This window comes from Acipenser ruthenus, chromosome 1 (assembly GCF_902713425.1).
Source record: "Acipenser ruthenus chromosome 1, fAciRut3.2 maternal haplotype, whole genome shotgun sequence".
Taxonomy (NCBI): Eukaryota; Metazoa; Chordata; class Actinopteri; order Acipenseriformes; family Acipenseridae; genus Acipenser; species Acipenser ruthenus.
In genome coordinates, this window is record NC_081189.1 from 34,489,961 (window position 1) to 34,508,904 (window position 18,944).

The 18,944-nt window shown below is 37.8% G+C and overlaps 1 protein-coding gene across 5 annotated transcripts in view; it reads left to right on the forward strand.

Annotated features, from left to right (window-relative positions):
- Positions 1–18,944, forward strand: part of LOC117420842 (poly [ADP-ribose] polymerase tankyrase-1) — a 120,471-nt gene that overhangs the window by 18,202 nt on the left and 83,325 nt on the right. For 4 of the 5 annotated variants that reach the window (XM_034034528.3, XM_034034531.3, XM_034034530.3 and 1 more), the window contains exon 3: positions 9,303–9,398. The exons of the other annotated variant lie outside the window; for it this stretch is intronic. In XM_034034528.3, the coding sequence (XP_033890419.2) occupies positions 9,303–9,398 (96 nt within the window). The remainder of the gene's footprint in view (positions 1–9,302; positions 9,399–18,944) is intronic. 5 annotated transcript variants of the gene reach the window in all.

An 18,944-nucleotide genomic window follows, 5' to 3' on the forward strand; every position in this document is an offset into this window, starting at 1 on the left:
CTACTGTTGCTTTAATCGGCCATATTTAAAGTATGAACAGCTGCGACCCCTTTGTGCAGTGAAAAGGGCTGCGACACGATGAGTCCCGTACAGCGAATAGTGAAGCTGCACAGCTTTTAGTTGTCTGCACCTGACGTATCTCATTCATCTGCAACAGAAGTACTGTATGAACCAGGCTTTAATAGAGTTTCCCATGATTCTGAAACAAACTGCATGTTGTAAAGAAAGCATCTAAGTTGGTAAACGTCTGTTCTCCGATGCATTATTTGTTCTGTCTTTTACAGAAATCAGCTCATTCACTATTTTTTTTTGTTTTGTTTTGTTTTTGTTTTTGCATTTTAGCTGTCACTTTTTTACATGCTTGCTTCTGTCTCATTCGCTGACCTCCATAGCTACACGTAAATGCTGCATGCATACACAACCAAACAATTTACAGATACTCGCAGATTTTTATTTTCAGTGACTACTGCATTTTATAAAGTAAATTGTGCTAAATCAAAAGTGTTTACATCCATTTCCAGGATTTCACTGACTTTTCTTTTTCAAATTCACGATTTCCGTGACCTCTGTGACCTCTAAGTCATAGCCTTAGAGAAGTGATCAACTAGTGGATTTAGCAGACATTGTTGGCACAAAACAATACAATTATTTTTTTTTTTTTCAAGACCCATGCCACCTTTATTTTGATTATTGGTATTCATATGGTCAGTATGCTGCAAAGGTGACCATTTTGAACTGTAAAGCCCTGCTCTATTCAGCTGCTAACTCAACTGAACCTGAACAGACAGCTGCGTGTTTCCAGAGGACAGTGTTACTTATTTTGCAAATGGATGAGACAGTTTGTGTTCTGCAGTCGCAATAAATACAGACATGGACCTAAGATCACAAGTCGCAACAAGTCTTAACTAAGCCCCTAGACACCAGCACACACGACAGGTGGGAGGACCATCCACTTCAGCTTTATTCTGGAAGACAGCAGCCCTAATAGCTGAGGGATCTTCCAAATTGAATAGGAGCTCAGCCTGCAAACTCTTAAACTTCAAGATTCTACTGTACAGTACATGCAAGCCATTGTATTTCACACCTTAATATTTCTGTGTTTAATCTGTATTTATTGTTGCTTCCTAAACACTGATTTATAAAGCACTATTCTTCCAGTCTCTCTATACAGCTATTACAGGTGTAAATGAAAAAAAAAATAAACTAATTGTTCGCCTTTTGGGCAATTTGGGTTTTAATTTTTTAGGGTGAGTAATTCTCCTTCAAACTTCAAATGACCTAATTAATATTAAAATATGAGAGGTTATATTTAAATATTTCTGTCAGTGTTTTACCTCAGCCTTGGTTTTGGTTTTTTTTCTTAATTTCATGTTTTTGTTCTTTTGAACCACATATTGCCCTATGAATTAGGTTTAAAAGCATTTACTTCAACTATGCACAGTCTAATGCTGAGGTCGGTAGCCTGCATCAATAATGTAGCAGACCTCTGGCACGAATTCGAAGCTATGCTAATTGAATACATTTTTGGGTTCAGATGTGACTTTTATTGTTCTTGTTAGCTACTCATTATAGATGCTTTTTAAGACTAGTTAAACACAAACTGTATCTTATCTTGCTGCTCAGGGACAGAAAAGTCTAAGCTTAAAACAATCCGCTGTCTAATAAACAAACAATGAAAATAACAAATGTAAAGGGTATATATTTTTTTCTTCTAAGCTTAGCAAGTGGCTTTGTTTTATTTATTTATGTGTTTATTTATTTATTGCAATTAGGGGTGCACCGATACATCGGTTGGTTATCGGATCGGCACCAATAAAGGGGGAAATAACTTTATTGGCTGTCTGCTATTTATAGCCGATAATGTTTACCGATATTTATGCGGTGACGTATAAACCGTGAGACAAGAATATATTCGCTATAGTGTGTAAGGTGCGCTCTGTCAGTTGTAAGTGTCTAAATTAAGGAGTACAGTTTGGAATTTTTTTTAAGTGTCTGTAAAGAACTCCAAAACAGCTGATTGCAAGCTATGTGGTGCAAATATTTCACGTGGTGGCAACAGCGGTAAAGATTTCAACACACCAAACTTAATTCATCACCTTGTAGGTCGCAATCTATTGTACCAAATACCAAACCACCTTCATTAAGATTTGTCATGTGGAATAAGAGTAACAGATTAAAGTAAAATATAATTTTTTCCCTGAAAGATCAGAGCTAGGCACTTAGAAAGTCTCTGATAAGCAGGGCTGAGCCTATGTTCAGTAACTGACTCGTCCTAGGCACCTACAGTACAGACATTAATAATGGGAAGCTTTTCCCCTCTGTCAAGCATCAGAGGCCATGAAGGTTAAATGCCGGACAGTAAATGGTAGACGGTCATCACATCTGAAGTACAGTTACATCTTAAATATTTCAAAAGAAGCTGGGAATGTCTAACATTGTACTGTGACTGTTTACTCCATTCACTTGCCTCACAAGAGCAGTGTGCTACCCCACACTGTTACCTGTTTTCTATGAATGACAAATGCCCAGGGGTGGTACATTTATTGCCCATTAAACCCACTCAGACCCCTTCATTCCTAAATATCTTGGTGGTATCCCTGAATATCTAATTGACCCCACAAGTGCCATGGCACCTCAAAGTCATCACTAATGAGTCGTGGCATATTTTGCCTAGCATGAATGCACTACGTGTTTCACACCCATGCAATGGCAGGATGCCATAATCGTAAGCCAGCTAATTGTGCCAGGGTGTCATAAATCCATTCCTGGTTATCATTTTATGGACTGAGATAATTTAAATTCAGCAACAGTAATGTGGTTATTGCTGAACCTTGACGTTAATTGATTAAAGAGGCTTTGAAACTTTGTTGTTGCTATCTGAAAAGTTATTTGTCTGAAACAGAAGTGTCACATGCTTATCAAAGTTTTGCATATCAGTAGGCCTGTATGTTTATAATAGAGCTGCATGACAGAAACAGTCTTCAATCTTGTTGATTTTAATCTAGAATTAATTTGCCTTTAACTATTTTACTATCCAGTACCATTTTAAAAAAGCACATTCGGTGTGTGTTCAGTAACTCCCTGAAAAAAAGTGCCAAGCCTAAATGTTTGCAAAATAATGCTTTTTTGATTTAATCTGATTATTCAAACACGTTTTGCAACAGTAGAGGGATTTTTTTTTTCTTTCAGGTTCCCTTGTTGACAAGGCAAAATATATAATCCTAGAAAATGTAGACGGATCTTTAAGAATCTCTGCGTACCTGTATAAAATCTGAGCTGAACTAGGGAATGCAATTTCTTTGAACTTTGTATATTTTAATGTAATCTATTTTATTGTTTTGAAATGACTGTTATATACCCAATGGCCACAAGGGGCTCATCAAGCTTAACAAAAACTAAAATCAGAATTTTAGAACTAAGCCTGGCCTAGCGCCAATACCTGACCAGAAACATTTCATACAGTAAACCTTTGCTATCATGTTGCTTGTATTTGCTTTTGAAATAAAAAATCTTAGCCAACCATTTTGTAGATGCAGTCTCACATCTGTGTCTGATACCTGCATTTTAACTTGGCTGTTTTTGTACATGTGAAATAATTTTTGGTCATTGTGTTTTGTACATTACTGCAACATGACAGATCGTTCTTTTATTTAGTAAGAATTTACTTACAACACAGATAGATAGATAGATAGATAGATAGATAGATATATAAATTAGTGTTGTAAATTGAACCCTGACTGACATCGATTTATCGTGCAAATTCTAACGACAATTATCGATCATTATCATTAACTTCCCTCACAGTAACAGTTTAAAGTAACAGTAAGTCCTCTTTTTATAGAGCACGGTATACAAAACGAATACAAACAAATCCCAGTGTTTCAAGACACGTTTGATAAATACATTGGCATTTAAATATAGCACTCTCCAATTTTCATATTCTTACCATCATATGCCTTCACCTTGTTTTGTGAAAATCTTATGGCCTGTTCACATGGAAATAATTCTCTGTGTTTTTTTTTTTTTTTTTGATTTGCTGTTGGAGGTTACAATTTCTGAATTACGTAGCCCAGCTTCTGGTGAATGCAGCAGTCCCTGGCCAGTATGCCGTGGCTGCAGAGATGCATTTCACTTTTTTCTGTCAAACTTATTTAATCAGAACTTTACATGATTTTGCATAGCCACTTAGATTTGCATTATCTTCAATGAATGCAACTATAGCATAATTTTCCAGAACCGAAAATGCTCCCAAGCATTACTTTGGTTGCTCCTGGATTTCTTACCAGCTCCTGTTCAGACACCATGATGTATATATCCATGTGTCTGACAAGCAGGTTGCGTTCTGGTATTTAACCAGAAACAAAACAACAACAACAAAAAAAACCTGTCTTTCCGAAACAGCAGCACGTGACAATGTAGTTAAGTTAGAGTATTTCGCTCAAGACAGACGGCTGCAGTTGGGACTGAATTTAAACAAAATAATGTCTATAAAACAAATGAATAAAAGCAGGTTACTCTTGACATCTGCAGCATCATCCAGTATTTGTTCACAGACACATTCTCAGTAACTTTTAGAAGCAACAACACAGATTGCGTTCTTGACAGCAAGTTAATATATACAGGACATGTTTTTAATTTCATGGAATGTTCGACTTCAGTAAAATATTATCGATTTTGTTATTGTTGGGTCCCAATCGATAGATAATTCAATTTATTATCGTTACAAGCCTTGTGCCATGTGAAAGGCATTTTGACCTGGAAACAAGAAATGTAATTACTGACGCATGTTCTAAGAGAACACCTTCAAAGGGGTTTGTTTTGTTGGCTTTTTTTTCGCTGTGTAGTACTTTTTATTGTGGCAAAGAAATAAATAAAATATAAGTAGCCTATGAGTATTTACAAGGTGTCTGGTGTGTGTGGTTTTTCTCTGCCCTGCTTTCTTTCTTACTCCTTCCTACATGTATATATTTTGTGATTTCCCTTGGGTCAAGTTGAACCCTTTCCTGACTTAATTAGAGCCTCATATCTCAGTGTTATGTTTGTGTTGGTGTCTGACATTGACCTCCAACCTAAAACGGCTGCCATATTGAGGTCATATAACCTTTTTAAAGAGAGACAGTACAATTTGACCCACTGGAGATGCTTTGTTGACAAACTCTCCCATGCCTGTCTGTCTGTCACACTATACTGGATGAACATGATAGCTGCCTTCATTTTCCATCAAACCTTTGACTCTCACCAGACACTCCTAGCCTCCTATAGACGTTTCAGATTGCATTGGCTTTGATCCGATAAACTTTAGAATTTTTAATATCAACATTTTTTATCCTGTTCATGCACTCATTCACATTAAAGTAAAAAAATATCCCAGGAGTAAAGAATATGTTGTGTAGGCCTTTCTTTACTGCAGTGAATTAACTACTAAACAAAGGATGCCAAGTAGCAGTTTAAGTTAAACATTGTTTTGTTTATTCTCAAAATAAACAGTACATAAAGTTGACACTACATTTTATTTATTTTTTACTTTTTTTCATTCCTTGCCATTGCCGTTTCTTCACAGTAAACAGTGGCCATATACACATTTTCATAAAGTAATAACATGAGGTTGATGCTTCACATATATATGTTGTTGGGAAAGGTAGCAGCACTTTCATGGCTGCTTTTATTAAGACTGGGTACTCCACTGCAATAGTTGGCCAAAACTGGTAAGGGGCTTGTTCCTGAAACTTAATTTTCAGCGTGCGGTCACAGGAGAGTTCGACGAGCTCTTGTTCTGCTTTTCCACTCAAGCGACAGGTTGACGTAGCAAAAGTTGAAAATGGATCTCGAACCCAATCGTATTCCTCCATGTTTAAATTTTTAAAGTAAACTCCGAAGTACTCTGCCAAAGTTGAAAGGTGAGCAACGATAGTGTCTCTCACACAGTCAATTGTCATGCTGTTTGTATCCAGGAATTCTGTCAGTTGCGGAAACATATCGGAGATTCCATTGCTCTCTTGTTTTCCAAATGTCTAGTTTCTTCGTAAATGATGCAATCTTGTCACTCACCTCAAGTATGGTTGTATTGCCCCCTTGTGTGGACAGGTTCAGGGCATTCAACAAGTTAAACATATCTGCGAGGTATGCAAGCTTCGTGATCCATAGCGTGTTAGAAAAGTTTGTGGCAAGTGTAGGATTATGCACAGAAAGAAAGCCCAGCAGTTCTTTGCGAAGTTCGAAATCCCGTTCCAACACTCTGCCGCGAGATAACCAACGCACCTCTGTGTGAAACAATAATTTATCATATTCAGCACCCATTTCGGAACACAACTTAGAAAACAGGCGTGAATTCAAAGGCCTGGACTTCACAAAATTCACAACTGTCACAACTGCATTTAGAACAGCATGTAATTCGGGTTCCATTTTCTTCGATGCAAGGGCCTGGCGATGCAGCATACAGTGTGTTACAATTATGTTTGGGTTTAGCTCCTATTCTTGCTACAACACCATTCCTGTTGCCTGTCATAGCGGCCGCGCCGTCTGTACAAACAGCAACACACTTCTCCCAGTTTAGAGATTCAGCTTTCATGAAATCATCCTATAATTTGAAAATGTCTTCACCTGTTGTACATTCTGGTAACTCCTGACAAAAAAGAAAATCTTCCACAATTTCCCCCAACCAAACATAACGAACATAAACTAACAATTGTGCTGCATTACCAACATCTGTTGTCTCATCAAGCTGAATTGCAAACTGCTCACACGTACGTAGCCTTTCGGTGAGCTGGCATTTCAAATCACTTGAAAGCTCTTCAATTCTCCTACTTACTGTGTCGTTAGAAAGTGGTATGGCCTTCAGTTTTTTCGCTGCATCTTCGCTAACCATCACTTCGCACATTTCTACAGCAGCTGGAAGAATCAGTTCTTCTCCAGTAGTATGGGCCTTTTTACTCTTTGCAATCCGAAGCGCTGTTAAGAAGGATGCTTTCAGAGCCTTTTCTGGAACCGTTGTTATGTTTGTCATTTTAGTTTTCTGTTGATTGTATTCTTCTTTCTTTCTTTTAAAAAAGTCTCTGGATTTATCTTTGTATTCCGGGTGCCTTGTAGTAAGATGTCGTTTCAGCTTTGCAGGTTTCATTGCTTCATTTGACAGAATTTGTAAGCATACAACGCATTGCGACCGCCCATCACTAAATTCCATAAAACCAAAATCAATGTAACTGTTATCAAACTTTCTCTTTTGCTTTTTACTGGACTCAGCATTGTCACTGCCTTCAGCACAACTAGCAGTACATGGACATTTTAAATACTTATCCATTTTTCTTAATGTTTGCTCACTCACTATTTATTTTCTCTCACTAATAATATCTTTCACTTCCACCCGCCAAATATGTCTCAGACTGACGACACTGAGCTCTTGTCGTAAGCATTTCTGCATTTGACGCTTATTAGTAGGCTTACCATAGTTTTCATATTAACCAGCGAGATTTGAGAACATTTTAAAGTTGCCTTTAAACTGCAATATGTTTTTATCTGCAAGTATTACGCCTTTGTTAATATGAAAAGTTTAATTAATCTTGCTGATTAATTTTTCTGATTTGATCGGGAGTGCAAATTATTAGGGCAATATTAGTTCATAGAATGTAAAAAGTGACAGTTGACACTGCAAAAAAAAACATGAATGAAAAAAACGTAATCATTTTAATTATTATTATTGCTGTGTACGGAGTTACGCAGGTGTAATGCTTAATTTACATGTTACTTTATTTCAGTTAAGGGCAACATTAAAATCCCATTCTGTCTCCCCAGCGGTGACTGGGGTACTACTGTCCTAAATGTTAGTAACTCTTACTGTACTATGTTTCTGTACATGCACCACTAAGTAATTATGATTATATGCGTCTGTTCCGGTAGGCATTGCATACGTGCGGTGAGATTTTTTTTCCCCTAATATTTTGCGGACCCCCTGGGCAGTCTCTAAGGACCCGCAGGGGTCCGCGGACCCCAGTTTGAGAACCCCTGCTGTAAGTAATCAAAGTAGCAGATTTGGGTGGATGTGGGGAGCAGAGTGTGGGGCAGTTTAACTGCTTTGAAAGGCAGTTTTAAATTTGATTCAGTTCTGCTAGGCATGAGAATGATTGGAGACCATATAGTACATTTTGATTGACAAGTACTGTCATACTGTCAAGAAAATGTTTTTTTCCATGCTGTTACACAGTGCAATAGTTATTATTTCAAAATCGTGAAATACCCTAAACTGTTGTGTAAGTATATTCCACATGTACAGTGGTATTGTTTCTGTAAAATTAATGAACACAATCTACGAGTAACTGCAATTCATATAAATGCAATATCTGGATTTTATGATTGTATCTACAGTACTTTTAATACTGTTTTTCTGAAATAAGCAGCCGTGCATTTATGAATTCCACCCACAGGATAATCCTGGATTTTAATCTTACTGTAATCCATTACCTAATTCAGTACACAAAGCGGGACTAGTCTATTAATCATGCTTCGTTCTTGACTGAATATTGTTGAAATGCAATCAAGTCAGCATCATTACGACATCACAAAATGAATCCGCTCACAAACAACCTGCTCCGACAGCCTCCGAGTGTAGCGCGCACAATGTCTGAGAGGGGGAGGATGTAGTACATTGTTCCCACTTTTGATAATACAAGTTTCCCTTCTGTTTACCTTCCAGTGTGTTTCTATTCATCAGGCTCTGTAGAGGACAGCCACATTTTCACATGGCAGACTGCAGTGTGCCAGCTCAGTGTGTATTAGCCTATCCATTACATTTACTGGAGCCCAGCCAATGTTTCGTGGTGAGGGTTTCGTATGAAAGTTGCAAGCCACTCAAAGGCTCGAGTCTCTATTATTGTTGCAGCGAGGTGAAACAGCATTTGGACCTTTAAGAGAAACAGCAGTAGGAGTCGACAGGAGGGAGATAAAATAAAGCGAGTCGGTTGTTGGTGTGCTGCTCCTGTGATCCGTGTTGTCCCTAGAAAAGAGGGGGTGAAACAACACAAACCAGCCAAGCAGGAAAAAAAGGACTCTTGAGATAACAACATTGCAGTTTGATATTCAGGTTTCATACCGGTGATGAAAAGCTGTATAGTTCTTGCTTAGAGCATCATTCGTCTCTTGCAAGGAACCTTTTTTTGCTGCAGTGCTTAATTCTTTTAGGTTTTCTTTTTTTTTTTTTGTGTGTGTGTATGCAATGTCTGTGTATGCCTACACTATGCCTAGGAGAGTCATACCAGCAAACAGCTTGTGCATCCCCGAGATAAGGTATTGCTTGTGTTTTCCTTGCACAGTCCTGCTGCAGCATGGAGCAGATCCGAACATTCGCAACACTGACGGCAAGTCTGCCTTGGACCTGGCTGATCCCTCTGCTAAAGCTGTCCTCACCGGTAAGTGCTGTTCAACTTTCTAATCTTTTGAGCCCTCCCTCCCCTGCTTTCTCTCTCCTGTTGTGTGTTTTTTTTTTTTTAAATCTTCCTCTTCTCATTTTGTCATCGGTGTTTATTTTTCCATTCTGAATTTTTTGCAAAATCAGTCTGTCATTATCTTATTGACTGAACATGTAACTACAGTGTTGTTATTTGGTGCGTTGTCATAGCTTTATTTTTAGGTCTGCTTATGTCAAAGAATTATTTGCAGGGTTTTGTAAACACCTATGTTTAGGGTCGAAGCAGGCGGCTGGTGATTTCTGCCTATGGAGAGTTCTGCTCAGAGCTATGTGCTTCTCATGAATTTTGCAGTTTTCAACTCGACGTATAATTGAATACTAATCAGTGAAGCACAGTCTTTCTGCATTTAAGAAGTATAAATGCTCCAGTAAACATAAATAATGATTACAATACTCATACTTTGACCATTTTTGTTTTATTCGCCTTTAAAAAAACGACCATTTCAGAAAATATCATCATCTCTAGCATTTGGAACTGTTAAAAATGAATAAATATTAGTCACAAATGCACATTTATGTAGTAATTGAGAAAGACATAGGGCCTACTATGTGCAGTTTATTTCTTTTTGCTTGTAGTATCTTCTTGATTTAAAAACCGTCTGTGATGATGTGTGAAATGGGTGTTTGCCACATGTTTTTTAATAATAAATGTGTAGATTAGAAAAAATTCTAGCAATCATTTCCTAGTGTAGACCCATCTAAAGGGATAAGAGTAGAACTCTTCACAAACCTAAACATTGTTATTGATGAAGAATTGGTAGCTTAGTAGTAGGCTGTAGTACCAGAGGTAAAGTTTTTAATAACACTGTTTGGGCCAAAAACAATGCAAAAACATATTTCCATTGCTAATGCACATTGAATAAAAACATTGGCTATAGAATTGGCAAGACTTCCAGCTTCCATGAAAGGTAATCTGTCTGAGTGACAACATTAGCCTCTGGGGATGCAGATTGAACAGCTAATATTTAAAGAACATAGGATTCTTTAAACTGTGTCTGCTTTTGGTTTGCTAATGTTTTAAATGGTTAGATTTTAAAGCTGTTTTAAATCTGAGACCCAATCAGTTAAATGAAACTGCTTCTAATGTGTGCGTATATTTATATGTCTATAATCAGACTTGTAGTCGAGTCCTCAAACCTAGAGTCCGAGTCACAAGTCCTTGAAACAAACTCAAATCAATTTTCATTCAACTAGCGGTAGTAGTGGGGGAACAGTGTACCTAACGAACGTTGTCTGATATCCCTCAGGAAAAAGGCACAAATAATAAAAATACAAAAAATTATTTTTTATTTATTTTTTCTAGCTAGATTATTCTATTTGCATGCCTTTTTCAACTTGTCTGCCACTATCTTCTTTTAGAATTGAAATGCTGTTTGAATGTACTTGAAGTTGACTGTAATGGCAGAAAGTGGTACGATGTTGGAGTGCGCTGTCGTATTTTGGTACAATGTGCAATCCATTGCGATCTGATGTGTGTTTTCCTATTGTCTAAAGAGGTACATTTACCATTAATTATACATTAATTTTTTGCAAACTTAAACTGGCAACAGACAATTAATTTCTCTAAAAAGAAAAAACAATTCACGAGAAGCCCACCACAAAGTTACACATGACAAAAAAAAAAGGTGCAAGAACCAGTGTATTGCATATGATAAATATTGGAAACATGATCAATTACATTAAATGACATAAAAGACTGGAAAATATGATTAAATTCAGTAAAAAAATGTAAAAGACCGAAAACAGCATAACGTACCATATTTGAATGGGTGCTTCCCTGCTTTCTTCTTTGTGGAAGTTGTTTAGGCATGCGTGAGCAAGCGCAGTGTGCTGAGTACACTACACAGGTAAGAAATTAAAGTTACTTTCACCTCTGACTATAGCATCTACTTTGACTTCAATTTGGGTAAAATTTGCCAGTCTGACTTAGACATTGCCAGAACTGTATATATACTGTGTTCTTAAATAGTAAATTTAGTATTATTTTTATTATTTGTTTTGCAAAACAGAAACGTTATGTTTCACTTTCATTGCATTTGTACTTTTATTAAGTATGTAATACAGTGATGCATTTATGAGATTGAGCTTCAGTGGTAGGAAGCACTGTCCAGCCTGATGCGGCTAACAACAAGATAAAAAAAATAAATAATATTAAAATACAAATATACTGTATGGTATATTTAATAACCGATTGCCCTAAACAGGCAGTAGTGGTCGGTAAATTAACAAAAAAAAGAAAAAGAAACATTGCCGAACACAGCAAGGTATTACTGAGCTTAAGCACTGCTGAAGGGCTGAGGGTCGGGAGAAAAAGGGACAGGCGGCGCAAAATAAAGGCAGATTAAAACTGTGAAAAGAACAAAGTTGCACAAAGAAGACAAATAACATTAGTTTAAAGTTAGACTAACTTAATTCAGACAGCTTAAACGTTTTCTGTCTTTCTGCAAAGTAACACACTATGCAAGACTGAGAAGAGCCGAAGTCGTGCTGCTCAAAATTATAGCCTATGTGCACATGCGTGCTGATCGCTGTGTTCGAAAACCAACTGTGCTCTATCCAGACATTTTTTAAGCCAATCATAGCCAGTCCTGGCTGGCTGCTACTGCTCATGTGCACGATGGATTTGGGTGCTCGCGTTTCTGAGCGAGCACAGCCCGGCTTCAGCCCATTAAACAGGTGGCATGAACGGCATTGTTGATGTGCCAGTGTCACGTGAGAGGGGGAAATGAAACACACATCACCCAGAAGGAAAGCGCAATTCATTAATAAGAGACAGGGGGTTTGGCGAGCAAGCGAACACTGTTAACTGGCTGCCCCTGGTATTTCCCATTTGTGTAGGTTCATAATGGAACAAAACCATGAAGTTCATACAAGACAGATTTCTAGGTTGATGCTGCACAGCGTATTGTTAATGTATTTTTCACAGCATGCATAATAAATCCTTTTCATTTTGGTAAATTAAGTGGTATTAAGTTATTCTGTCATTCTTTTTTTGCTATCAGTCAGTCCTTCTGTCCTATCAGTCTGATATATCTGCCTGTTTGACAGTAAGCAATTTTTGACTGAATTTGCCAGGTGAATTTATTGACGTTTCTTGCAAACAGTGATGGTGTGTGCTGGGAACGAGTTGATATTAGAATCTCTAAAAGTATGATATAACTTATATGTATTATTTTTCATTAGTTTTTGTTTTCGGTAAACTCAATTAAATTACTTATTAAAAAATGCAGTTTTAGAAATGTATTTCTAAAGTGCTTAAACTTAGAACACGGTTTAAAGTAGTAAAGAGAAATATGTACTTACTTGTTTCTCTTTACTTGTATGCATGTTAACGACAAGAGCCATGGCATTAACGTGCATATAAGTAACAGAACTCGCATGTTTACAGTATTTACACGTTTATTTTTAGTTAAATGTCCTTATGAAAACGGTTGAAAGAACTGTAGCGAATTAATCAATTGCAGTATACAGTACTTTACGAAAACAATCCAACCACAAACTGTTTACTATACTTTTAATTAATGGCTTGTACTGTCTAATTTGATGGCTTAAATAGCAAAAGTTAACAAATGTTCATTATACAGAATTAACTCGGTGAACAAAAAAATAATAATCAACTTGGTTTCACGCAGAAATCGAGCATTGTCGATTTGTTTCGCATGCAAAAACACACGCTTTGAAAGGTCTGCTGACAAGGAGCTGAGACTCTTTTGGAGTAACTTCAATGCCTTCTTGAGCCAAAAACATCTGAACCATGTCCAGTGCGTCGATGGCTTTATCCAGTTTGATAGGAGGCTCTGGAAGTTCAGGTGTTGAGTTTTCCACCAGTTGAGTTAACTGAGGTTGATCTCTTTTCTCCCAATTTGAAATAGCCATTTTAGGCTTAGCTCACCGCTACCACCCCTGCGCTGACTCGGCAGCGGTGAAGACGAACACACGCTGTCCTCCGAAACGTGTGCCGTCAGCCGACCACTTTTTTTTCCACTCTGCAGGCCCACCAAGCAGCCATCTCAGAGCTACAGCGTTGGAGGACAATGCAACTTACAGGCAAGCTTGCAGGCGCCCGGCCAGTCTACAGGGGTCGCTGGGACAGAGGAATTTTGTTCTTCGTGTGTCATATATTGCTGGCATTGGTGGCAAGCTGTTGGTCATGCTGCGTATGTCTTCCAGTGCTAAGGCCAAACACTACAATAGCATATACCAACCGAAAACCGAAAGTCGAGTCCTCAAACCTCGAGTCCGAGTCACAAGTCCTTGAAACGAACTCAAATCAAAAATCGAAAACTGAAAGTGTGTGCCGTATATGTAAGGTAATGTATAGTATTGTAACGACCGAGCGAAAGCGAGCTGGCAAGTGTATGATGGGTTTTTAGGTTTTATGTGGCTGACAGCGGTGGATGGACTTTGCCTTTTTTAAATGTAATTTCAAAATGAATTTTCTAATATTTCAGATTGACCGGTACGTCTGTCCGGCCTGGGCTTTTCACATCTAAATATCAAAACCTCACCGACATGTTAATCTCTGCGGCAATTTCTTCAGTTACCTTGCTCTTTCATTTTTTTATCATGATACTCTTTCTTTTTTGTATTATATAAACATGGATATTTCTCATAGAGATCAATCAGTTTCTCAACGCACTCCCGTTGCCACGTAACTAGAGACCATTTCTTCAAGTTGTTTGAATGACTTTTACCACATGACATCAACAGCCACACTTATTGGTTGATTCCAAGCGACTTGTTGTCCAGAATAGAGGGGAGCTCTATTCTCTGACGACCTGCCGTTTCTCTCAGACAAGAAACGGTTTTTCATCATAGACGGGGCAATTTTGTTGGACCGACATATTGCAGGCGACAAAATCGCCCCGTGTGTGGTGGCCTTTTAGTTGCTTTTAGTGTGCCATTTTTCTCCCTGGTAAATAACTTCTTTGCAAATTTGAATGGGTCTTTATAAAAGTTAGTTGTTGCATGTTCCTCCTTTTTGCAGTGTTTCCGTAGGCACTCAGCTCTGCGCAATGTTGCAAGCTTATCTTTTATGACCCTTTGTAATAGATTGAGTGCCTCCTTCTGACTTTGTTCTGCTCTCCTCCGTTGCTTCCTCAGCTACCTCCTTTCTCGAACTAAGCACTCAATCTCCTGCTGCCGTCTAGACTTTATAGGAATAGTTTGTACTTTCTCCTTTCTTTTTTCAACTCCAAACCTCTCGTTTCCATATGCGTAGATGGTATCTCCAAATTTATCCAGCTTCTTTTCGACTATTCCACTTAACCTTTCCAACGCAAAAAGAGATCCTTGTTTACTGTGTCCCACGCTGTTTTCTCAGCAGCTGTTGGCCATTTAACTCCAGGCTTATGTCCACTGAGATTCTTTAATCTCTTACTCTGGTTCATCTGACCAGGTCCACAAGGATCATTGGGTTCATCACTAGTTGTGATTATGCAAGTCCTCCACTCATGTATGACAGGGATGCTGATATCCTGCGAACTGTGGTTGCTGGATTTCATGCGACTGACATGACTGACTTCGTAAAAAGTACTGATCAATGCAAGGCCCTTGTCCCTTCTCCCTCAAGCATTTCATTCTCCGTTGATCACTTTGCTCCAGCCACAGGCACAAACCTGGAGCTCCATGTCTTTGCTACCTGCAGATCTTGAGCTAGTCCTTTACAAAGTACTCTCCATTCTCATATCAGTTTCTTTTCCTATGTCGATAACCGTGTTGTCAAACCTTGTCATCTGCTGCCCCTGCTCTCGCAGACTCTAGGGGTATTTGTCTCAATTTCTTAGAAGCCTTGGGCGGGTGTCACCAGCATACGTCCTGCTCCATCTGAAAATACAGAGCTGGATTCTGCCAGCTAGGTTGGCTAACCCTTGCCAGCGCCAATGGGCTTCTCTCTCTCTCTCTCTCTCTCTCTCTCTCTCTCTCTCTCTCTCTCTCTCTCTCTCTCTCTCTCTATCTGTATCTCTGTCTCTGTCTCTCTCTCTATCTGTATCTCTGTCTCTGTCTCTGTCTCTCTATCTGTATCTCTGTCTCTGTCTCTGTCTCTCGCTCTCTATATCTGTATCTCTGTCTCTGTATAACTCTCTAGCTCTATCTCTGTATATCTCTCTAACTCTATCTCTGTATATCTCTCTAGCTCTATCTCTCTATCTCTATCTACTCTATCTATGTGTTAGATTGCCAAATCCAGAAAAGTCTAATGCTACAAATAACTGAGCACTACATCTAATTCAGGGTTTAGCTGTACTCAAAATGGAGGGGTCCTGTTTAACCAAATTCATTAGCATTTATGTTCCCTAGCAACAGCAGTTTCTAAGGTTACTTCTCTCTTAATCACACAATCTGATTATCCAGAGGTAGGACAATGACAGAATTTTAGATTTATAAGCACAAATAAATAAATAAAAGCACCCCAACATCTATTTTCTCAGTACAGTCAATTTTCTCAGTACAAGTCAATTTTCCGACCATTTGGGACCAATAGTTTGCATAATTGATTTGTATGGATAACCGAAGAGGTATTAATAAAAATTATTGTACCTTTTAATAATGTATAGAATAAAGTTAACATACACAAGTACCTACTGATGATATATAGCTAGTAACCTATTCCATCACATTAAGCATACAAAATTACAAAGCTTTACAAATCATTAAATTTAGTAAAACTTTAACACCTACAGTTAAGGTAATGAAATACTGTAATTAACGTACCATATATCAAACTTTGAAAATCGTCAAAGAATACAGTTCAGCACAACTTTGACACATTACATAACTTTAGGAATCATTAAACTTCAAAAATGTCTCTATACTTTGATACTTGCTGTTAAGGCATTATAATAACATGCAATTGAAATGAATAAAATAAAAGTTATTAGCTGCTCAATAACATAGACAGGATCTCCAGCCCTTACTGACGAAATAGAAGAATAATCAAGAATGAGGTGACCATTTTAATTTGCTACAACAACAACAATTTAAAGCATACAGTGCTCCCAGGTTTCGGTTCTGAATAATTCTGTAACTTTAATTTGCCTCAGTCTGCTGGTCCTTTTTTTGGCAGCTAAATCTCGTAGCCGTTTTAGCAGCAGAAGCTGTGTGCGTAATAAACCACACGTAATTCATCACGTGATTACAGGTGCGTTCGGTTGATTAGACAGTATGGTTGATCAAAGATCGGATAAGTGATACTATATTTGGAATTTTGAATTATACAGTAGTTTTTTTGTTTAATAATGCTAATCCTGATCCTCTGTTATCAGACCTAAAAGCTTCAGCATGTCTACTACGACAAGTGTTAGTATTGATACAGAGTTGAAATATTCCTTTGCCACTGTGTCTTTCTATACAGAGCTCTGTAATCAATAACATTCTACAAGTTGTAAATCAAAAGCTTGGTTTTGTCAATATTTGTTTTTGACTAGTATAATGAATTCCTGAACTCCACAGAATCTGCTCCTTGTTATCAAAGTGCAGTACTTGGTCGCTTCTGTGACCTGCTTGTGAACTGTAAAAAGACATGAAAACCAAACAAACCAGGCTCACAAAGTACATGGGAAAAGGCTAATATGGCCCTTTCAAAAAGTCTGACAATTCAGTCCTCAGCTGTTTGGATGATTCTCACGATCAACTTTCATGGCAGTCACTTATCCAAATAAATTCACGCCCTCTGACCTAACATGGCTGCTGTACTTGCTGTTATATGACTCAGTTTCCAGAGGATAAACATCCTCCTTTTTGTTGGTCAAGCAATTGGCTTCTAGTATCCAATATTCTTACTAATAGGTTCGCTTTTATTTTTATATACATGAATTTTCAGAAAGGCCTTTTACCAGTATTTCACCTCGGTTTATGGAGTACAGTCGAGGAAAAAGCAGCCCTGCCTCTTGGTGATCTCTCCCTGATTACATCGCAGGCAAGCCATAATTTAAAAAAACAATTTTCTTTTACCAGTTGCACAAACATCTTGCCATTTATTGAAGCAGGCAGCGAATACATTTTAACAGAGGTGCTCTTTATTTTATATTCTGGTTTTAATATAAAAGATGTTGACAGGTTTTTTGAGGTTTGCAGCCTTCCTATTAACCCTGTGTTAGCCGGCCACCTTGGAAGATCCAAATCTGAAGATCCGTCCAAAGGATTATTTTTGTCAATCTATGTGAAACTTCCCATAGATTGACAATCCCTGACTTGAACTGTTTTTTTTTTTTTAATTATTAGTCAAGTTACTGATGTACAGATTTCTACTATAACAATAATTCTGCCTTGACACTCTACCTAATACATATCAAAATGTTCTCTTTTAGTAGTCCTTCAGATGATATTGACCGTGTGTTCATTGATGCAAAGCATATGACAAAAGTTTTGCATCTGTACCTTAGAACTGTATGTTATAGACCAACTGTATGTTTTCACCTTTTGTTTTAGAAGGTAAAACTTACAGGAGTAGAGTCGGAACACATTTCAGCTAGTTCCTTAATCAGTGTTGCTTTAAATTCTATGGTTTGTGTGTTTGAAGTTGTGGATGATGTTTGTTTGTTTGTTTGTTTGTGTGTTTGTTTGTTTTTAGCGCAACACTTTAAACTCAGTGGGGTCATGCTTGCCCCTGGGGTTGTATCTAAACGGAGGTCCTATCTACCCTGCAGATATTTGATTGCATAGTACTAGGGCTGCAACAAAGGGTACATTTTGACCTTCGAAAGTTTGGAACACATTACCGAAGGAAGGTTCGAACCTTCAGTGGTACTATTTTGCATAATTTACTGGTGAGGTCACCATAGCTACTTGTTTATATTTGATTGAAAATCCTGTTATTTTACAGATAATCCATATAAATGGAATAAAACATTTACATGTAGTTTAAAAATGTTATATAGAACAGTAATCATGTTTTTATAATTTGGATAAAAACTAAAATACACATTATTTATTTACACATAATTGAAGATGTTTGCAATATATACAGTAAGCTTGCATTGCAGCACCAACTGCAGCGGACTTTGGCAAAACAAAGCTTTATTTAACAGTCACTGTTCCAAGCAGGTTATCAGTCAGTCACATTTTACAACTACTAAAAATATTAATAATGATACTAATATGAACTTACGCTTGTCAAGTGACCCCAGAGATTGGTTATGCCTCCATGATACAAGTTTCCTGGATGCAACTTTTTTTTTGGTCGTCTGGGCATTTAACAAAAAAATCCCAAACAGCAGAGGGGTTTTCTAGACATTTCTTTCAGTACAGCTTACGCTATACAACGCTTTGCTGTCGAGATGGCAAATGAAGAAATTAAAGGTTTGGCTCTGGATAACCCAAGCTGGAGGGGGAGGGCCGGACGATGCTCAGTTTTCGAAATTAATGATTACTGTTAGCGTATATTTTGTATGTTTTCAAACATATTCTACCATCGCACTTCTCTTACACTGTCTTGTACACTAGGTATTCAGTACATATTTTACTGAAGCAGTACAACCGCTATAGG